Below are 24,073 nucleotides of genomic sequence, written 5' to 3' on the forward strand. Positions count from 1 at the left end.
ACTCTCCCAACATTATTTTACAGCAGAAAGACTTTTGCATTTCAGTTCCTTAATTCCATCCTTCTGTCTAAGACAGCTTCTGTTGTCTCATAATTCTTGTATTATGTGCAAATCATATATAAGTGCATTGCTCACTTTTCCCCTCTCCTGGCTCTTTTTCTCTGTCCCATTTTCTCCATTAATTGTGTTAGTTACACATTTCTAGCTTCCTATATTTGGGCATTGGGGATTTTGGAGGCTCTGGGAACTTATGGACAAAGCTCCCTTACTGGGAATTTGAGACCAGGTTTGCAGCCGTTCCAGCAGCCCTGTCATACAGTTTCAGAACCTTTTTTAACTTCTTATCTTAGCTCATTCCTATCCAGTTTCTTGCCATTTCCCACTTTCAATAAAGTAGAGGCTTTTTCAACACAAAATCCCTAAACTTTATTGGGTTTTTTCTTTTTTAATTTCCTATAGCAATCTTATGTTTTCTCCTCTGTATCCACAAAAATAACTCCCTTTTAAACCACACTGTCCTTCCCAGTCTAGGCAATATTTTCCAGCCAAAATAATCTTCCTGGCTGAGAAATCTGAAAATACTTTATCCTGCTTGATTTTTCTCCAAGAGTTTCTTTCCCTTCTGTATCACATGCTGTCTCCTGAAGCTGGGTTCTCAGCCTAGCATATCCTAACTTAATTTTAATAACTTTATATATTGGTTTCTACCTTGTTTGTTATTTTCTGATCCATTGCTAGGCCTGTCCCTTATAAGCTGTACTCTGACTTTTGCTGCCCTTTCTGCTACCTTTTCTATCACAGTTGTAACCTTTACTCTTTTCTCTCCTACTGCCCTGACAAGCTTGGATCAGATTCACTCCTTCCAAGTTAATGACCTCACTGCTCCCATAGCTACTAAAGAGGTAACTAAGCTCTTCCTATACTTCATTATGAATGGTAAAATGCAGCAAGCAATTACACCATACCTTCTCAAAGAGAAGAATATCAGCATGCCACAATCTTTACCAGACTTGAGTATAACAATTGGCACTGATTTTGATCCTGGTTCTCCTCATATTTTCTCAGGCATGCACTCACTGTGACTGATGGTTCAGATGCCATAAATGTCCTGGCACCTACAGGCTGGTAGATAGGATACCAGGTAGTGGGCTATGAGGTAGAGGAAGATAAGAGCTAACATCACCACCCAGAAAGATAATTGACCCAAATTTACTCTCTGCACAGAGGCTCACTCCAGCTAGCATTGTTTCTCTAATAAGTACTGTAGGCTGAGGTGAGATAGTAGCTTATTCCAAAGACAGTGCTGCATATACAACCTATATGACACCTCAGAAAAAAATCAACTGCACTGAGTTCACAACTCACATGTGTAATAATCACAGCCATGATCTCTCATCAACACTGACCATTTTAAGAAAGGGGAAAAAACCCCAATCTTCTTCCTATATGATAGACTGAACTACCTACAGCTTCATAAAGGATGAAGAAGGCAAATGTTAACCTTATGGCAATACTAGAAGACAACAGTACCTTTAACTCACCTTTTCATGGATTTGGGAGAGAGGTCCTTTTCTATGTCCTTTGCAGGAGTGTTGTAGGAGTCCGCATTGCATTCACTGTCATCGTCGTATTCGTGGTCGAGCAGTGTTCTTGCCCACGTGCCCATGTCATAGGGGGGCAACATTCCTCCAAACTCTGAAGGCAGGATCTCAGGGTGTATGAGCTGATGCAGGCTGTTGAGGTTGTTACCATGCAGGAATATCTGTATGTAGGCATGCAGGTAAAAACACAAGAGTATCACCAAAAAACATCAAAGTCCAAATGACATCGTCATTATTAGGAGGATGCTGTACAATTTAAACATTCTGGTTGTGTTGGGCTGGCAGAAGAAGGCACACATCATCTCTGCCTTAAGCATGGTCGTACTATGTTCATAAATCTCCAAAGTGATTAAAGCATAAATAACTTAAAATGTATTCAGGGAAAGGGACTCGGGGAGGGTAAGAACTGGTGTCTGGTAGCTAGATGGACAGAATATTAGATTAGCAAGACAAACTGCCTTGTTAATCTCTTGTCAATTGCTCTCCCTAATCCTGTAAATTAAGTTAATAAATTAAAATTATAACAAATGAATAAAAATAATATTCACCATATACAACAAGGAATATATATTGACTTTCAGCATGTAGCCATGAGTTCTATAAATAGATAAATTGTGTAGTGTAACGATAACAATGCAGGAAATATTTTCCTCCTTAATCTAGTCTTACCAATAACTTGCCAATATATGAAGTAAGTAATAAGAGCCAACCAGTGTGACTACACTGAGGGAATAGCTGATGGACTATTTGATATTTTCCATCAATGTTTTGGTAGACTGATATTCATATAAACTTTGCACTTATATATCTGTCTATTAATATGGTGTGATATGAATACTCATATTTATGTTTACGTTTAACTTTAGTGTTTCCCCTCAGAGATCTTTCATGTTCCACTTCACCTTGCAGGGACTCCTCTGGGCAGCTACACCCTTAGCATGATTTATAAGAGTTAAATTCAAAAGGCAGAAAGACAAAGACCAAATATATGCTTGTCTTTTATTGCTTATTTAAGACCACCTTCCAGTCAGCTGTGGACCCAGGAAAGTTAATATGACCATGCAAAACCAGTGATTTTCTTCCATCTCAGGAATGGATGGATAAAGGAATTTATCCTTTTGTGAAAGAACATTTATTAATGGTGAAAGTTATTTGCTTTATGGTGCCTTTACAGCTAAGTGTTTCACTTCTTAGCAGTTGTTTTATATATGCCTAGTACTGTATTTATCTGAATTTAGCTATCACTTGCAAATCTATGTGACAAATTAAAAAAATACATAATAATTCAGGATAAAAACAACGGATAAATAATAAGCCTGATAAAAAAAATATAAAGAGAATTCTTTTGGATTTGAAGGGTTTTTTTCCCAATCATTTGTTCTGCATCTAATAATTTTTTTTAAGGCTGATTTTAAATTTTATGTGCTGGTCATAACTTTCACATTTTGACACTAAGTTTAGAACTGTAAATCAATATTTAACCACCTGACTACTTTTTATAGGTATTTGCTATTGACAAAAAACGGTTGTAAAAAGTCTGCATTTCTGAAAATATATGCCATTGATTCAGGTGTCTAAATAAAAATTTAGATGCTAACTGATAAGCCTCCATGTTCAACTGCCTTGTCACTTATTTTTAATGCTGTAGCCCTCCCATGAGCTGCACTTTACTCACTAGTTATGCATATGCAGCACTTGAGTTGAAAAGGCCTCAGACATATCTGGCGCTACAATGTTCTTTGCAGAAGCTGCAGCCAACTGAGTGCAACTGAATCCTGCAAAATGGGGCTTCATTTGCATATGTATAACAGATATTACATAAAAGGCTTTGTGATCTATAGTTCAAAATCTGTAAATACCAGAGGCCTCTCAAGCATAATCTGTCAGTAAAAAACAGCTCAACACCAAGGATCATTGTGGCCTTGCAGAGTGTGTTTGAGGAGAAAAAATACAGAGCTGCTTAAGGAGCTGATTCCATTGAAAAAAAAAATCATCATGTTCTTTGTGGTGCCGTTGTACATGATGTTGATTGTATTTTCCTGGATGACAAATTTCCTGTTACAGAAATAATATCATTCTATACGCTATCACCACCAAGCTCTAATTTAATTGCACTGATGCAAATGGTACAAATTCAGTAACATCTCGGAGGCTGCTCATGCTTATGCACAGATGCATGCACACAAATTCCCTTTTATTGGTTTTCATTCAAATTAGTATTTGCAAACTAATACTACTAGATGCCAGCTGGGTATTTTAGCTCATGCTAATGTCAAGCAAAGCACACTAGGAAAGGACTATGTAGTCACTAACTCTGTTTTTAAAAGAAAGACACAAATAATTTTAACAGAAATTGAACAGAACTGAATTGAATACAATCTTAATAGAAACTGTAATGTTGGCAGTATTTTTTTATATAACCCCCAGGAGCAAGCATACGCTTGCATTTTAAAATACATTTAAGTGCGCTGCTTGACTGTGTCCTTAAAGGATAAGGTTGTATAAGTTTCTAAAACAGTTGAAGGTACCCTGTACAACACAGATATATTTAAACATTTTCCACCAACAGCAAGCTGATATCTCATGTTAATCTACTTGACTAGAGTATGATGCATCTGCTGATGACGACTGCCAGGAAATGGACAGTTAAAAAGAAGAATACCCTTTTTCGTGTCTTCTCCTTCAGAAAGGGCCGGATAACTGTGTAGAGGGCATGGATATACCATGGCTGATTGACGAAATGTATTCCTCCAAACCGAGCTGGAAAGCTGTCCTGTGTGCCACAAAAGAAATACACAAAATTTGAGCTGATTCTTAACATATGTAGCACATGCATCTAATACCTTTTTTTTTTTTTTTCTGAATGCCTTCATCTTAATAATAAACCTTTAACAAGAAGAAAGATTATTCAAAACGGCATCCTCTCAGTTGAGCTCCAACTTTCCACACCAAGGAGCAACACACCTTGGACAGGGTAAGTGTGGAGGAAGTGTGCTGAGATAGCTTTGCTATTCAAATAAAGGCACAGCATTTCTAATCTCCAGAAATGGTTGAAACATTTATGATTTGCCCATAATCCATCTATACAATGTATTTTTCTCTTTTCCACTTCTATGGATTTTATTCATTTTTAATAGTAACAGTCTCAACTCTTCCAATGTTATTGAAGAGTGCTAAAAATGTCCCTTGTCTCCTCCTTAAAAAGAAAGTGTAAATCTAAGCTACTATTCAGAATGTCTCCAATATTATCCATATTTCATAAAACTGAGGCTGCATTAAATATTATGCACAAACCCTTATGCAATATCCACGACAGTAATTCTTGTCACATAGTCTGAGGCCTTCTGGGAACATAAATGTAAGGATAGCATATCTGTATTGAAGCAATGGCTTTTCTTTTTTACTTGCTGAAAATCACAAGGGGCAGATAACTCACTAGGAAAAGATTCTGATATGCATTTTCAATTTCTAAGTCAAGAGAATATGCCACAGGGTTTGGCAGTTTCAGGAGGGCAGCCATTCTGTCCTGGAATATAATTGCTAAATTCCTTGTGTTGTCCTCATTTTGTCTTTGCCTGGTTGATCATATGCACAAACAATGCAATAAGTCAGCTCCTATGTTTCCTAGAGTTGCACTACTGAGGAAGGAGGAAAGAGGTGCAAACAAGTGCAGTTGATGCATGCTCCCTTTTGTTTTCATGGCTTATGTCAGAACCTTCTCAGTGAAGAACCTTCTCCTAGTTATACAGACTCCCTAAATTAATGGCTTTCATTTGAAGCTTAATTCAACAGGTGACACAGCATAGGCAGCCATGGCAGTCACTTGGATCACAGCCAGGTTCCTCACTGCAGCAGCAGCTCCTGTTTGACCATACAGGTAACAAACAAGGACATCCTTTCCAGCTACACCCCCTCCTCTTCCTCCTCCTATGTGGATGCAAAAAAGGCGAATTCAGGTCTGTGCCACTGGGATCAAAGACTTAAAAGGAGGCAATCAAAGGGTCTGACATAGTGCTTTGTGCTAACAGACCTATTTTGCCTCCTCTGAAGACAAGAGAGGAGGCCCTATAGAAGCACCCAGCAGCCTCGATGTAATCTGCAAAGCACCACTTGAAGCATAGGGTCATAAGGCACACACCAACAAAATGGCCAAGAAAAGAATTATAAACCATTCCAACCAATCAAGAACTATCACAAAAGAAAAGCAGAAATTGCAGGAAGGAAATCTTCCATATTCCAGATAGGAATATACTTTGAAGAAGTGCAACTGCCTGCATATCCACAGAACCTCTTTAGTTCTGTGAATGTGCTTAGCCCTGTGGGAATAACAAAGTAATGAGTCACTTACTCCTTTCCAAGGATCCATCCACATCCTGTCAGGCATGCCTAACCCAGGGGCTCTTTACAGCAAGGTACACCTTGCCTTCAAATTGTAACAGCTTGCTGGATTTTCCATCAAGGAGGCAGCACCTTGACAATAACTTACAGGGAGGATGACAACCACAGCACACACTATTCACATCTGGCTGGCCAGAGCACAAGTCAATACAATCAATGGTCGGTTTTGCAGCCTTTTCCCAGAAACTTTTGATTAACAGCAGCTCTGAAAGAAAACAATCCTATCAAAAGATTGCTGCAGAAGCCTCATTCTGCTAAATGCACAATTCCTGTCAGCACTAACTAAATGTCAAACAGGATGGTTAGTAATTTGACACATAATTCACCCTGATCAGTATTGTAAATCCCCAAACACCATTCTGAGGACACAGCTATGATGTGCAAAAGGTAGTAAATTATGTTTGTATCATAGTGATCCAACAAATCCATTTGGGAAGGATAAATCACCAGATGACACCTTAACCTTTAGTTACAGGAGATAAAATTCATCTACAGAAGGTTGTGTTTATTTGGATTATCACAGCTGGTTCTCCAGTAAAGAAAACAGGTGCTCCATGCTGCATACCATGCACAAAAGAGCACACACTTAGAGCTGGAGAAATCTCAGCAGAGCTGAGAGTCACACAGAAACTGAGGATAATTTGTGAAGAACATCTCAATAGGCAAACTGGCATGTACAAACACAGATTCAGAGCAGACTGCCAACAGCATTTGTATTCTAATGTGGCCTCAGAATGCTCTGTATCTTTTTAAAGATATAAAATTTCCAGCAGACAAAAGATTATCCTTAAAAACTACCACTTTGATGCATCTACTATATTTTCTTGCATCTTGGAAACCATTTACAAGGAGGATCACAAATATATGTGGAATGATCCTCAAACAGAAGATGCCACTTGATCTTAAAAGACAGTTTATTTCAGTGTTTCTCAGAAATTCTGAAAGCATTTTCTGGAACTAAAGAAGATGGGTATTTATCAGTCTCTGTGACTGAACCAAGGTGCCAAGATTCAGAAGCAGTTCCTAAGGTGTAATTAGGACCCCCAAAAATTTGTGCCAAAAACCGGAAAGGGTGATTTGGTCAGACTGATTCTGCACTGTATACAGTGCTTAAACTAGTATTCAAAAGCTGCTGAAAGTAGATCCAAAAGCAAATCTCAAAAGCACCTGCTGAAAAATATAAGCAACTACATCTGATGGAGAAACAGGTGTCAGAAGGTTGTCTTGCTTTTCTCAGATGCACCTGATTTCCACATGGGGATTTGCCAGACAGATGGTCATCCTTACATAAACAGCAGGTAGGAATTTCTTTCAAATCAGTGATTCTTCTGGGGATTTATGTAGATTAGGTTACAAGCACAGTGGCAGTCACAACTTCCTCTGCAGACACACAGTACTTCAACAGATGAGCCTGTAACCCATGAATCACATGAATTCTAAGTAAAAGGAATCTCTTGCCAGAAAACAGTAAGAAATGGAGATCAGATAAAGTGAGCTGTGCTTCTGACTGGAAAAGTAATAAATCTGATGGGGTATTGTCAAACTGCAAAAAAGAGCTAATTATGTCTACACAGTGGGTGGATTTTTCTTCACATTCACTGTAACTTCTGCTTCAGCGGCAGAATGTAACTTTTTCTTTTCTCTGGTGAGCACAGCCTGTGACATGGCTATGCCAGAGACACAGACAAGCAGGCAGTTTTTATCAGAGACCACACACCCCCATGACACAAGGCTTGCAAGTGACAATTAACAGCCAAGGAAGAGGCACACCCCTACACTACTGTCTGCAGCACTGGGGGACTACCAGTGCACTGGCAGCACTGCAGAACGATCCCTCACTGGGTTTGCGACTCTTGTGAAATGGTTCTGTTCACTCACAGCACACCAATTCTACCCTCTCTGCCAGACATAATTTATACAAACTATCTTTACAAGCTTTCTCTCCAAGGGCCCAGCTGCTATTGCCTGCTACCACCCTTGCCACATACAATGAAGCCAGGTTCCCACTTGCCAAAACACTGCACATTCCACACATTCCACCCTGTGCTGGGCTCAGCCATCGCCTGAGCCAGCTCTCAGGGTTTCACTGAGGGTCCCCTGCTCTGCTCTGGCCTTAAGGAACTCTTATGGCGCAGGCAGTAACAGCAAAACCAGTATAGGACATTTTCAACAGTACTTATGAGAAGAAAGTGCCAAATTCCTACTGAAAACCAATGTGAGTCTTAATGGTATCAAGACTGTTATCATAAAAATGACCCATCTTTACCAAATGCAAAAGATCAAAGAACTTCTTAAAGGCCACAGCATTCTTCACTCCTTGAGCATAACATCAACATTTAAATCTCTGAAGTCTAGTTTAAATGAAGCAGCCCTCCTAGGTGAACTCAGTACTGTAACCAAATTTGTTTGCACAGCTTTTAGAAGTGTAGTCTCAGAAACTGCTGAGTCCACTGTGTGACCAAAGGTGCTTTGGCAGCCCATCACAGCCTTAAAAGTATACTGCACATCTACAGCAAACAGACTGTCTGGACACACCTTGCCACATATTAACACGAAGAGACTGCTTGGGCATGTGTGCTCTGGGGTTATTTTTGAGGGTTTCCTGTCCTTTTGTGCAGTGAAACTGTTTTTGCAGACAGTCTAGAGACATCCTTCAAAGGACAGTCTAGACAAACATAATGAATGTGCTCACACCCTTTACTTAAGGCTGCACTTGAGCACCCTGATGAATTCAGGCTGTTGCATCTGCAGACAACAAGAGGTTACAAAGTCAAAACTCCAATAGCTGTATCTTCATAACAAAAATTGCAAGTTCAAAGAAAGCATACAAAACTGTTAATGTCTTAACTGTGACTTAAGACTTACTCCTCAAGATAATACATTAGTCCTCTTTTAGCTTTTCTGCTAAGTCAAGCACTTAAGGGAGAAAAAAAGATACTACCAAAATAGTATCTTAATAATGGAAAGCTCCACTAGAAAGAAACTGAAACACTCTGTCTTCTGCAAAATGCATCACAACTAAATTTCATTTTTAGCATGTTAAAGAGAAAACTATGGAAACTCATGGAAAGAAAAGACTCTGACTAGAAGGAATAGTTCACATCCTTATCCAAGAGGTGAACTATGAGAGGAACCAAGAGTCACTGCCATCTACATCAGGAAAGGACACCCATCTTCCTACCAAACTGCAACTTCCACCAAAAGTAGGAGAGAAAAAGACATTCCTAATACCAGACTTCCTGCCAGCATCCATCCATGAGGACTTGCAATGCCTCAAACAAACAAACTTTATGTCAAGACTGATCACCTACGCTCAAGACACGACAGGAACCAGTGGTGAGATTGGATGATTAGGAGACTGGAAAGTGAATATTTGGCATCTGAAAGAATTTGGGTTGGATTTTTTTAAGGAAACAGATGCTAAACACACCAGGAAGAATAAATAACAGGTGAGGAAAGAACCTTTCAAAACAAAGGACAGTGTTGACACTGAAACAAAGGAGAGAAAGCTGACCAGGAACACAACTAGATTGGAAGCTGGTAGACAGCTTTGAATCACCAAACATGCAACAAGACTGGCACCCTAACTCATTTTGAGAAAATTACTAAACTCTCAAGAATCTAAGCTTCACCTTGTCTAACAACAGGAGACATTCCTTTTGTACGTCTCTGTTAAGGTGCTTTTAAGGTTCAGATCCAAAAAAAGAAGACTCAGGTGGTGAAATTTTGCTTGACCCTGGAACAGCTGCACTAGTGATTTCCCTCTGTAAGACTAACATGCTGTTTTCTACTAGTCTGAGCTTTTCATTTTTATTACACAATGTTGAGCCATTTCTAAGACAAACAAAAAGTGCCCAAATAAATTTTTGTTACTGTGTTCAACCAAAAGGACAGTACCTAAAGGCAAATTGCATCATTCAGTGATATTCCTACAAAATAAGATTTAATTACCTAGAACTCGATGTTGTCATTTGGCTAAGAAGCTTCCAATGAAGCAATTTGACTTTTGGCAGTCCTTTTCATTTCTATTAGTCATTTTACCTTACAACTCATATAGAAATATGTTAAGTTGAATGAAAAGAGAAGAGAGATGGTATCCATCCAGTAAGAATATTGCTTTTTTTATTGAAGTATCTGTTTTAATTTCAAATAGTCTTCCACCTTTCATTTCAATATGCTACTCATAAAAATTATATATTGTTTAAATTAATTAGGTGGGATTTAAAATTCATTGGACTGTATGTGTCTGCAGGCTTATATATAAATATAATTTAAAACCTACACAGATTTTGTGTTTTCACTGTTTGGATAAAGGGATTATATCACTCCAATTTTTAATTAGGTAGGCTCGATAAAGAAAGTGCTTTATGCAAAACCTTCACTTTAATTAGAAATTGCTTTATTTCTTTACAAATTACCTTCAAGAGGTTTTGACCTTACTTAAGTTTTAATTAGAAATTGGAAACTCTTTTAGAAATTTTTCTTCATTTTGACAGGGGACTTGGGGTTTTGAACATTGGTCCTTGCCCTATTTGTTTAGTTTAAACCTTGAAGATTAAGGCTTTAATTTTAAAGAAGAAATTAAAAATGCTGTTTTTCAAGGACAATACTGTTTTCAACAATCAACACTGCCTCTTTTCTAACACTTAATTTGGAATGTGAGATATTAAAAACAGGGAAAGGAATGCAAACATTTTAACAGGCTAATGCTATTTTCCAAATAAGCAAAGCCAGAAAGAGAGTAAGAAGGAGGGTAGAAGTAGGTTCTTCTGTTCTGTTTTCTACCCTGTGATGAAAATTATTCCTTACAATAGACAATTATCAGATGGTGATTTCTTCTATGGAAATTCCCATAGGAAAAAAAAAAAGTCTGTTTTCCAGGCAGCTTGTGAGTGTCTTATTAGATTAAGATTACAGACAAAGAGAAAAAAAAAACACTATACTGCAAATTGCTGTGCCTAAATACAGTAGCAATACTTTCATAATACTGGTGGAATAAAAATAATGTGGAAAATTACTGTCCATAAAGGATTCCACACTCCAGTTCCTGAAGGCAGAACTCTTTGGCCAGGGACTGCATAGCAAGAGCTGAAACGCCACACCAGCATCTCAGCTTGTACCACCCCCGTCCTGAAGTTGCCCTCTTTTTGTCAGTGACACTGTCCAAACTGCCCCTGGTCTCTGCCAAACTGCTGACCACAGGATTACTGTCAGGATGCTTTTCATCAAGCAGAAAGCTTCACACAGGCCTGAGGACACATCAAAGAGGAGCATTAGTAGCTATCAGATACCACCCCCCTTCCTTGTACCTGACCACTTTCAAATATGAGCAGGTTAAAGAGCACCTGGGAACAAAGGGATATTTTAGGATAATGTTAAGATGGGGATTGAAAGAAACAAGGCAAGGCAGAAACCATAGAAATAAGATAAACGTGAGGAGCAGAAGAAATTAGCTAAAAAAGCAATTCAGGGAGAGATATCAAGATACTACTATGATCCACGAGAGAAAAACATTCATCTTGTTCCTTCTCTAGCCCCTTTTCAAAATTTTCACAGGAAGGTAGGGAAAGAGAAATAGAAAGTATTCCTGCATGGAGGACCCATATTTTACAGTCACATGTCAAGACTGATTTTAGGTGCAAACCTGAACTCAAACAGGGTAAATAAACACCAAATCCTGTCTCTTCCATGTAATTTCATATATCATTCCAGCTGACAATTTCCTAGGACCGGACCCAGCCTAAGGATTTTCAGTTCAGGATTGACTTCTGTCAAAATCTGCAAGAAGTTAATCTGAACCTGTCCAAGCAAGGGGGCACACAGGTCTGCTGATGCATAAGATGAAGAAAGATCCTGCACAGAGGCAAAAATGCATGTTTTCAAATAGCACTGCATAGCTATTCAGTACCAGTAAGTTACCGAGTTAAAAGATACCATTTTTCCTACCATAATATTCACTTTTTCTCCCCTAGAAATGGAGAACTTCTAAACTGGTGCCTACAAATTTATTATTCAAAGCTCCTCCAAAAATGCAACTCTCAGTTTCAGACAAGATGCATTAAAATTGGATTAGCCCTTTGTAAGTTTCAATTTACAACAATACAATAAACTAAAAACTATAGTGTTTCAAGAGTTATTTAATGAGCCATGTGTTTCCTCATAGTATGAGGAATCAATCTCCATCACTGCAGTAAGCACTAAGAGCCATAATCATTTTAGCCATCCAATTTTAATCTGTCACTCCATGCAAATGACAGTCCTGAGAATTGAACTGAACCGTAAAATTGGAGTTATAGTGATTTGAGAAAAATCAGCTGAGGACAGCCACTGAGATCTAGAATGCAGCATAATTAAGCTTTAAATTACTGAGGAAATTGAATAACTGACTTGAGATCCATTAATAAGTATTATATTTTATTAAGAGTAGAGGTATCATGAACTATGCAGCATACACAGTTTCAAGAGGTCAGTTCCCCACAGGACAAATCTAATTTGAGTTCCATAAAGAGTTCCAATATCTTTCTCATAGTACAGAATGAAGATTTATTTCAGCCTTTCATCTTTAAAGAAAGCCTTAGTCTGAACTGCTCAGCTACACTTTATCTTTACAAAGGTGCTTGAAAAAATATGGCTTCCTGCATGCTAACTCCAGCTTCCCTCTTCTTCTGCACTCCTGAACAACTGCTGATGGCGCACACATGCAATATGTGCCTGGGAGTCCAGGGAGTTGGAATATTGTTTGAGGGAGAACTGTCATTCAAGTTATTACTCTAGAGGACCATAAATCATTGTTGTTGAATTCTAACTTCAGACATCAGCCCCCTGTCTTTGTAAAGCCAAACAAGCATGGGTGTCTCTGGAGGGCAGAGACGTCCTTTCCATGGAGGAAATCTTCCAGTAAAACCAGAGATTCACAACAACTGGGAAAATAAATAGTTACATGTTTTACCATACATATCTAGGACAAGGCTAATGTGTGTGCTAAGCTATCAGGATATGCCAGTAATGAAGAAATGTGATGGCTGAATCTCTCTTAAAATCACACTTTGGAAACTCTTGAAAATTCATGTGCAAGGAATTGGGAGTTCAAAACCAGAAATGCAGATGTCTTCTTGCTAAGATAAAAGTGGAACCCATGTGAATGTATTCTCAGCAAGAGACAACAACAATAGCCTCAGCTCACATCACATGGATACCCACAGAGAAAAGAACACAACTCTGAAACTGTCTGGAATGTGGGATCTAGTGCTGGGCTTCCCAGTACACAGCAGACAGAGACATACTGGACACAGTCCAGCCAAGGGCCTGGAAGATGACTCAGGGATTGAAGCATCTCTGCTATGGACAGAGACTGAGAGCTGGGAATGTCCAGCCTGGAGAAGAGAAAACTCTGGGGAATCTTAGCAATGTACATAAACACCTCAAGGGAGGGTCTAAGAAGCTGGAGCCAGGCTCTTTTCAGTGGTGCCCAATGACAGGATCAGAGGCCATGGGAACAAACTGAAACACAGAAGGGTCCTTCTGAATATAAGGAAACCATATAAGAGCACACAGTTCTAAACAACACTGATGAAAAACAAAATTACTGAAGTTAAATAGTCTTTTTACCTGGTATTTTTCAAACCACTTACTACAATTGTGGTATTTTCGAAATTCCTCACCAGCAGAAGTAACCAGTGTGATGACAGACTCCTCAAAGGCAATTAAAAAATTATTTGCTGGTAGATGTTAATACTTACACTATGCAAGTTACTCAAGCTTCTTGGCTTGGCTGAGGTCACTCATCTTAACAAGTTACTGTCAAAAATGTGCTTTGTTTAGGTGCTTTCTCCACCTAAACAAAGGCTTACCTTACCTGCAAACCATGATATTTCATGCATCACACTCTTTGAAACAGGATTACAAAACATAGCCAAAGCTGTCTGCCCAACACTAAACAAGTTCAGTTTCCAAAGGCTGGGAATGAGCTGCCTCCCCAGTTCTGGCACCCACCAGTGAGCCCACCTTTTCTGAAATCTCAGAGGGCAACACAGGCAGCTCACGGACCAGGGAAAGTCAGCAACAGTCAAATTAACTCCATTCATGAACCACACCTCGAGGAAAGAAGTTCAATTTCCTTTTTGAAACTGACAATTTGCTGCTCTGCTCTTAGCTCTAGCAACATAACAAAGAGTGGTTGCATTTGAAAATATGTCTTTTTTTTAAGTATAGCATTATTTACAAAGATATTGCTTATGCATATGTAACATCTTCAGATGTTTATAACTGGAGATTGCAAAATGTTTATTGCTCTACTGCTAAAACCTTATTCAAATTGTAGCATCTTAAGGGCAATGCAATATACTAGAGCAGTGTAACCTACTTTTTCCACGAAGCGTAAGAATGTATGCAAAAAAGATCCTCCCTTCCTTATTGTATTTGCGGGGTTCCCAGACAAAGGAAGGAATGATAAATCTGACTCCATGTTCTTAGAAGGCTAATTTATTATTTTAAGATACTATATTAAATAATGCTATACTAAACTATACTAAAGAATACAGAAAGGATACTTACAGTAGGCTAAAAAGATAATAATGAAAACCCGTGACTCCTTCCAGTCTTGACACAGCTTGGCACTGATTGGCCAATAAGTCAAAACAATTCACATGAAACCAATGAAGTGATCATCTGTTGGTAAACAATGTCCAAACATGTTCCAAAGCAGCAAAACACAGCAGAAGCGAATCAGGTAATTGTTTTCCTTTTTCTCTGAGGCTTCTCAGCTTCCCAGGAGAAGAATCCTGGGCAAAGGGATTTTTCCAGAAAATATGACAGTGACACTCCCTCACCTTCCACTCTACTTTTCTGATTTAGCCACATTCTGATTTGCAGCCCTCTTCTACAGCATGGCTTAAATATTCCGCTTTCCTCTACTCCTTTCTCTCCAGTGCTAGCGGTTGGTGCTACCCAGAGAATTAAATCCCCAGCAGAGGGATAATGGCATATGGCATGCGTGAGTGGACTGAAAGGAAGGCAGAGAGCCCTGCTGGCTGTCTCTTGCTTCCCATCCATCAGCCCCAGAGAGGGCATTGTGCCGCACTGTCCGGTGCATCCGCGCTATTAGCGCCACAGCCATGCAGCCGCCATCCACGACATGCAGGCTGCAGCTGGCAAGGCCCCTGCTGTGACCACCACATGTACCTCAGAGGGAGACTGAGATTACAGAGCTCCTCACTTCAGTGAGAGTATCATTAAACATTAAACCATAAACAGGCTTCTACCTCCGCCTAGCTGAACAGGCAAGAGTCATTCCTCAGCAACACAGGATGAGCTGAAATAAAATCAGAGCCAATGCTAATACAAGCAGACACAGTCTCTTCCAACCTATCCATTCACAAACGGATGCTGTTGTTGAGACTGTGTCACAAAGCTCTTGCACCTGTACAAAAAAATAGTTTAAGCAAGCAAAATCTTTTATTAGGTATTACCAGGTGTGGGGTCACAGCAGGATGCAGATACAGACTCAAAATGCACCATGTTTTCTAGAGATAAGACATCTTCAATTGCCGATGAACAGAACTGCATTGAAATCTAAAAGGAACGTGTCAAACAGTGCATGTGTGTATGTGTATGAAAATCATTATGCCTCAAACAGAAAATTAATCTCTTAAAAAAATATTAACATGGATAATTGGGCAATATCCAGTAGTCTATTCACTTTAACATAGATTTAAGAGCTCAGGCTATGAGCATAAGACAAAGAAGGCATTTCCTATCTAGGAACAAGAATCAGTTCCTTGTGCCCTACTGGTAAATCAATTATGTATTAGAGCTGCTGCTGCTTGACTTTTAATCCACATTAGTTCACAGACCTTAAACAAATTTGATGCTACCATATTAAAAAGGGAAAGCATTAGAACAAGTTATACATAAACAAAAAGGAAAACAGATCAAGCAAGAGACCAATTAATCAGTCAGATGCTGGCAGTGAGGGGACAGGCTGCCTATTGCCAGCACACAGAGAAATGAGAAACACGCAGATAAGTAACTTAAATTTCCTTAAATGTAATTAAATCCAACCTGGAAAAACCATAAGATGATTTTTTAACACGTTTCTTTGTTAACCTTAGATTTTGGCAATTCAGACAAAGAAATTTGCTGATGTCTATATATGTGTACAGTGTAGCACTATAGATTTATAATACCTGTTCTCATCCTGAATGAACTACATTTCGAGCCACATTCTGGACATCAGACACCAGCTGTATTCTTAGCCATTTGAAGATCCTGGCTGTGCATTTACTGAAATAGACCATTTAAAGCAGTACTTCAGTCAGCTCTGCTCATTTCAGAGTCTGGCTGATAAACCTTCACATGTAGCCGAAGCATTAAAAAATCTTCCATTTTCTGAGCCCAAATTCCCACATCGTCGTATCCACTACAATCTTTCAGCACTAAAATTAAAGGCAGCATGAATATTTAAATGTTCGGTGACAAGAATGCAGCAGTTAAATCTGCCAGTATACAAAATGCAAAGGCTACCTTAGAATTTGAGTTCACTGGAGGGAGGGAAGGAAGGAAGGTAGATGTAAAAAAAAAAAAAAATGCAGGGGGGAAATTATCTCAGAATTCTTGCTAGCTATTGCTACTGCCCCCCAGGAGCTGTAGTTTGAGTCCTCTAGGCTTGCATTTCCTTACAAAGTCAATGTTATTTGGTTGAAATATTTTTTCCTACAGTGCACAACAGTGTCTCCTGGAGACAGGAAAAGATACAGCCTAGAGGTAAATGGGGATCTGAATGCTCCACTCAACACTGGCAGCTTTCCCAAAATTAAACACTTCCATTTTGACCTGTTTGATACTTTTCAAATAAAAAAATCTCTAGAAGGGAGATATTTTACATAAACATTTTATTTTAGTTGTTATGGAAAATTTGGCATTCTTCTTAGAAAGGCTTTGGAGTCAAAGGCTATAATGTTTCTGTTTAAATTTTTAGAACTAAAGCCTATGTTTCTGTGGATAAGAATGCAGCATCTTCGAGCTATTCTAACAGATATCATTCTGTAACTTGCTAGGATCATACACAACACAAGCTTACACCAGGATAAGGAATTGAATTTCATGCAGATCTGATATGGAGAGTTATGTAATGCAATAAATCATAGACAAGCACAATCCTGTGTGTCCCAAGACACCCCCAGTATTCAAACAGATTGCTCTGTTATTTTAAGCTGTCACACTGCTGCAAATTTCATCACCCAGTCCTGTGACTGTGACAGACCTCACCTGCAAAGTGAGGCCATGCAGAACGACCTCCAGGTGGAACCCAAAGTGATGCCAAATGGATGTTGGCACTTCAGTAATTGGTTCTTCTCCTCTGGCTCAGCTCTGCCCCAAAGTTCCAGCACAACTGAGCAGTTGGTGTGCTCACTGAAGCTGCCAGCTCACAGCAGGAAAAAAGTAATGAAGGTTCTTGACCATTTCTGGGTATATAAAGTCCCATGGTGCCAATGTAGACAGAGAAGCATTAACCTCAATGCCTTGGTCAAGTAACAACTCAAAGAACCTCATTCTGCATATCTGAATCCACTCTATACTTTCAGCTGACTCCAGCATTTTACAGCAGCATTTAACTGCCTCAAAGTGTCATCAAGAATGAGAAAACACCAGACACAACAACTTACCCAATGTAAGATGTGATCATGTCATCACTATGAATAAGAGTTTCTAGCAAGTGGGTCTGATGAGCCTGACTAACTCTGTGACATTCCAATCCTGCTACATCAGCCTGCAGGGGTGAGTTCAGGCTCATAAAAAAATCTCCAAGGCAATGTTCTTCACATAACAGCTCACTCATTTCAACTCACTGTGGACTTGCCGTAGTTTGATTGTATCAGGTGTACTCCATCATTTCTAACTACAGAGCCAGACCTTTCCCTAATGAAATGTACCCTAAGAAGTACCAAGATACACAAAGTAACATTCTACAAAATCCCAAGCAGCATCTACACTGGACAATTAACAGTGCCCAGAAACATCTCCTCTCCATGGAGGAGAAACTCAATTATCTATACTGTGAAACTGTTAGAGTAAGTCACAGCCACCATCCCTCTCCCAAATAATTTGGAAGGTAAACAGAAACCAAACACTCTTTCCAAAATGACCTTTAAATGTAGCTATATGCTTAAGTTAACAAAAATAATAATAGGACACAGCCATTACAGCAGAAGGGAGCAGCCCTGGGCGTGTCTGTTTTATTAGTACATAGTTATACTCAGCAAGAAACTCAGGAAAATACAAAGCAATTTTAAATTATTATGCCTTATAAAAAATAAACATATTCCCTTTCAAAAGTTAACTATGGATTTTTAAAATTCTATTCATCACAGATTAAACCTTTTAAATACCATTAATTAAACAGAGTGGCTACTCAAGCACTATGAGGTCTATTGTGTAAATACACAGTAAGGAGTCCTGAGAGATGATTTTGCTCACTACAGTGACCTCTACTGAATAGCTTTTTTTTACAAAAATTGGTATTACACCAAATGCTTCTGTTCCTATCATCCCTGTTGAAATTTTTATTGTCCATATTCTGTACAGGTATAATAGTGACTAGAAATGGCTGCAAGATATAAACAATTCTCCATGAAAAATATGCATCATTATTACTTCCTTAGCCATCAGGTCTTCAGCATCTCAGTTCCTTTTCAACCTCACTGAAAAATGTATTGTCATTTACATTTACATAAGGTAAGTTATAATTATATAATAATAAGTTATAATAGTAATATATAAGTTCTGCCCGTATTCCAATTAATTCAGCAGGTAACTCAAAGGTTTTAACCAAGAACCCTGGGATCAGTAACAACATTTGGTAAAGGGGGAAAGTGAGGGAGAAAAGCCTAGATCTGAATATCAGTTACCAGGGAAGGACACCAGAACTCACTCACAGATAAGCAGATCTAGTGAGAGCATGCAGGGGTTTGGAGAACCTCAGTCACAGCAACATAACTGTCTATGAGGAGCTGGATTCTGCATTAGGACCAGTCTGGGTAAAGTGATAAATCCAAAAAAAAGTGATAAATCCAAAATTTAAAAAATTCACATGCAGGGCTGTAAATGTTGATGGTAATAACTATTTCTGATAGTCTTAAAGAATAACTCATCTGGGCTATGTGATTTTCCATTTCCAGAACAACATATCTGTCTGAAAACAGTTCTCTTCTACGAAGTATCTACTGAATGCTTTTTCTATGTAAGAGGCTCCATATGCATATAATAAAAACAACTTATTTCCTATCATCAGTAGGGTGAACAGCACAGCCCCAGTGGGAACAGGAGCTAGATTACCAGACAAGCTGAATTCATAGTAAATAAAAAAATGTAAGCAAGACCTTGCACGGTTTTGCATTTCAAAGAGAAAAAAAATATTTACAAGCATTTTATACTTTTGAAATAAAACTCTCCCTCATTGTGTTGGTTTTCTTTGACACTAACAAAAATACAGCTGTAGATGTGTTTGCAAAAAAATTATCTTTTCTACAAAACTATTTTTCAACAAGTGTTGACAGATCAATATAGCTCAGAATCAGAGCAAAGACCTTACAATATTTATTCCAATACAGCACAAACTTTATAAAAGAGATGCATTGTTGCATGATCAGCAGGCTGTATATAGTTTTATATAGTCCACACAAGCTATAATTATACCTGATCCCTACCTATCATACTGATACGTGCTTTTCAGTACTACGAAAAGCAGTAAACAAGTACAGATGCTATTTACTATCAAAGCATGTGCACAAGTATGTGCATCATCTACAATTTCTGCAGATGAAAAGTATTCCCAGTGAGGATCATACTGCATTGCCCTGGACATGGCTTCCAATCAGGTAGGGAAGATATTTTCTCTTCAAATGAGAGATCTGAAATTATGCCTGAAGCAAGAATCAAACCACAAGTCAAAATTTTGAAATTCAAGCAAGTAACTCTCTGTCCAACCTGGCAGGCCTAGCTTTGTTCAAATCCACATCAAATTGACACCAACTCTGATGATCTCCATGGGCAGGCAACCGCTGCTAACTCTCCAAAGCTGCAGGGCTTTGGAAGCACAGGAGGCTGCACCAGAGCTTGCAGGACCATGAAGATGGGCACAGAGAATAAAGAGAACACATAAAGGCACAGAAAGACACCAGCATCATGGATGGGAAAGTTTGGACCTCCTGCACTGGAACATCATGTCTAGCTCAAAAGGAAATAGGGTTTGGATCAGTTTTGGTGAAAGTCACCTGCACACTCACTGCAGGTAACAACTGAGCTTTTTCTGCAAGGATGGAGAGCTGCATTCATTACTTTAAATGTGTTAACTAGAAATTTAATTGTTAAAACTAATTAAAGATACTGAAAATCTGGGTTTGACTCAATGTTATGTAACACTAAAGGAAATTAGATCTATTTTAGGACTCTAAAAAATAAGTGCAAAACAAATGGCACACACAAACATGAGCCTCTATCCCCAGGTCTCACTTCACAGCCTGGACATCTCCCAGCCTCAACACACTCACCTGTTACCTGGGAAACAACATGGAAATTTTACTTTCTATCACCAACACCTCTAACTCTATGCCCGATGACATTTTCTTGCAGTGACAGCTCCTATTTTCACCCCTCCTGCTCCTTCTCATTAACATATAAATGCATTACAGTACATTTCATTCTAAAAGAACTTGCTGTTCACCCCATTTCTATTTTACAGTTAATGCTCAAGAAACAGCATGCCCTCAATTACTGCCATTTTCCATCCTCTCTGCCTCCTCCTCAGTCTCCCTGATCCATGCCAACTGTCCTCCCCAAGTTTCAGTGCCTTGGGTGCTGTGGGTCATCTTTCACCTCATCACCCACAGACTTCAGCGCTTTTTCCTTGCTCACTTCACACTGAACATCATCCCTAGAGAACTCCCTTTTCCTATGAGCATTTCAGTGTCATTCCTGTGTCAATACACATATAACCTCATGTCTTCCACTGCCAAGCCTCACTCATCATTACTACTTGTCTGAAAGCTCACTAACAGCACTAAGCTCAAATTCACTCTGTTTTTATTTTTTCTAGTGTTGCAGCAATCCTCACACTGAACTCAGCCAAACTCACAGCCCTGGGTTTCTCTGTAAAGTCCTGCTCTCCTCTAACACCACTCTATCTGCAAGATCAACAGGGGTTACCAAGTCTTTCCACATACAATGTTGTGGGAAACCTGACCCTGTTATCTTTAATATCCTACCGCCACATTTCGTGCTGCCTAAAAGTTATTCTAAGGGTTGAGGTTTTTTTAATCAATATGTGTTTGATGAGCCCAGGGCTGTGAATTTCAGTCCATATTGAAAAGATCAAACCCAAGGGAGAAAGGACAAGAGCGCATTACTCACCTAATAGAAGCAAAAAGGGAAACTAGGCTGACACTATTTGAGTGACCAATTTGTGATCTATGTGAATCCTGACTGAATTCCCTTCTAAGTTTTTATTGTGTGTTGAAAAGAACATCAAGGTTCTGAACAAGGAGGGGTGAGAGAAGCAAGCAACACCTGGCCCAATATGATGCACAAATAGCAAAAACATTCATTTTGAAACCATCTGCTCTGCAGCAGAGCACGCTTCCTGCAATACAATATGTGAGTCAAAGCAGATTATGCCTGGGCTTTGCTGCAGAACATGGAACAAAGCAAGTCATTCCAAATCAGCCCCCCCATCAGACTGCGATGGATGCAAGGTCGGGAATGCCAAATAAAAAGCTGAACAGCCTGCCAGGGCTTCCATCGGCCTTACCTCAGGAAGAGGGACAGATGGTGCCAGTGACTCAGAAGAATGCCAAAAGGCTCTCATCTCACAGCAACGACCTATGTCCTGGCCCTGTGACAGTCTGTCATCCGAGCAAATGATATTTTTCAAGGACGTAAGTGTGAACTTGATGCTGGTAGGAAAACATGACAGTGTTTTCACGGACAACCTCTCCTTTTGCAACCCAGGCAAAGATAATTCTATTCTGCAGTTTCACCTGTGAGCTCCTCTGTGTGAGAAGGCAGGGCCTTGGGTAATAATGCCTGGCAACATAAATTACAGCTTAGGGTACTTCTTCTGACTAACTTTAAATTGTCAAAAACCTATCCAGGAATAAAAAGCCTTGGGGAAAGCATAAAAGATTTGTGAGCAAGACTTCATAACCTTAAAGGAAATCAATCCCAACTTTAAAATGTGTAAAAATACCCCCAAAAAACCTCCAGATTCTGCTCTTCTCTTTTCTAGTTTTTTTTCAATTACTGTAGTTGCAAAATAGAACAAAGCAATTGTAGGTCTTTTTCCTGCCTCTTTAATTTTTTTTCCATTTGCAAAGTGCAAAATAATGGCTTCCAATTTCTACTGTGGGAAAAAAAAATGCTATTGCACTTCTTTTCCCCAAAAGCAGGCACTGAGTGAATAAACACAGGGAAACACTGGCTCAACATCTGGTCACATACAGGAGGCAGGACTAATTTAGGACAAACAGAACAGGGACAGAGCTTTGTATTGGTAGACCAAGACCTGGGCACAAATGAGCTGCTGAGAAGACCTGTGCTAGTAACAGCTCCTATGATAGCATTCTTAGAGACAAGATGCTGTAATGACATAAGCACATTAAGCTTCATTGGGAAGAATAATTTTCTCCTATTAGACAAAATAGCACAGAATGAGACAGCTACATCTTGGACCAAAGTGCTATTCTGGGGAGCTGTTCCACAACAAAAGCTTTATATTGCACCTTTAGGTCCCTTATAACACAGACACTTCTACTCTTCCAGTCTCAGCTCAGTACACCAAGCACTTGGGGGTTTGTCAGCAACAGCTCAGTTTCCATTTGCCCTCCCAGCTCAAAAGCTGTTTCTCGAAAGACCCACCCTGCTTCACATGGGCCCTCAAGTACTCTGCCCTCTGTCCCATTCTTTTTTTCCCATGTGTCAGTCTGAGTGTGAGTTCACACATCACCTCTGTGCTGGCAGCTCACACAGAGACGTCCCCAGTGCCCTTCTGAAAAATAATTTAAATTTGCAGTGTGTTGTACTTAGAAATGTCCAGCTAAAGCCCAATGTAGCAAGAAAAAGACATCCTAAACCTGCCAGCCTTACCACCATTCTCAAACCTTGCACATGACAGAGCTGAGTCATTCATCACATTCAGGCCCTGTCATAGTGGATTTCAGCTGCTCTCAAGCCCCACACATCCCACCTCTGTTTACATTCTGCAAATTCTCTTTGCATGGTGTTGCTTAGACAATGTAACTGGCTGAGAAAGTGTGCTCACCAATGCAGCAAATTATCTTTTTTTTTCCAGAAACACAGAAGTGTGGCTTTCCTGTTTTTCACAGAAGACATCAGTGCTGCAGATACACATTTTTTAATCTCAATCCTCATGTCTGCTTTCCTAGCCTGTGATTTAATGAAATATTAAAGACTAGCTTATGAAAGTTCACCACGGCAACTGCTGATGTCATTGGGAACTGGATTCACAGTCAGGGCTTAAAGAAAGATGAAGACCATATTGATAATTGACAATATTTCTGACATTATTCATCTACCTAATTAAGCCACAACTCCATGCCACTACATATGCTCAGAACCAAATGAACAGAAGATGTAACACCATTAATACGCTTAGCTATTGGTCCTATGTAAAACTAGCCCACAGAAATTAACTGTTTATGGAAGGTGTAGATTATTTACTCCTTTCTTATGAAGAAGCAGAAAAACAGAATTATTCATACATGTACTTCATGATGCCATGCCTTTAACAATCCTAGTGAAAAAAGTACGTGCATTCTAAATGCTGCATCCTACACGCCATAAAATGAAGCAAGATTGTTTTATTCATTTAATTACAAGCACATTCAAGTACTGAAGGAAAGGAGACAGCTTTGGTGGTAATCATTGTCGTGTTTGCCATCCTTAGGAAAGAGGTAAAACTTTTGTGTACATACGAACACAAGAACAAAAAGCACATTCAAAGTAACTGAAGTGTACATATGTTCCCCTTCTGACTCTTTCTGAAACAAGTTACTGCTAAAATG

At 39.2% G+C, this 24,073-nt stretch overlaps 1 protein-coding gene across 1 annotated transcript in view; it reads right to left on the reverse strand.

Moving 5' to 3' along the window:
* CLVS2 (clavesin 2) overlaps positions 1–24,073 on the reverse strand; it is a 56,685-nt gene that overhangs the window by 11,516 nt on the left and 21,096 nt on the right. The window contains exons 3-4 of the mRNA XM_066547062.1: positions 4,264–4,374; positions 1,542–1,762 (exon numbers count right to left, since the gene is read on the reverse strand). Coding sequence (XP_066403159.1) covers positions 1,542–1,762; positions 4,264–4,374 — 332 coding nt within the window. The remainder of the gene's footprint in view (positions 1–1,541; positions 1,763–4,263; positions 4,375–24,073) is intronic.

This window comes from Molothrus aeneus, chromosome 3 (assembly GCF_037042795.1).
Source record: "Molothrus aeneus isolate 106 chromosome 3, BPBGC_Maene_1.0, whole genome shotgun sequence".
Lineage (NCBI taxonomy): Eukaryota > Metazoa > Chordata > Aves > Passeriformes > Icteridae > Molothrus > Molothrus aeneus.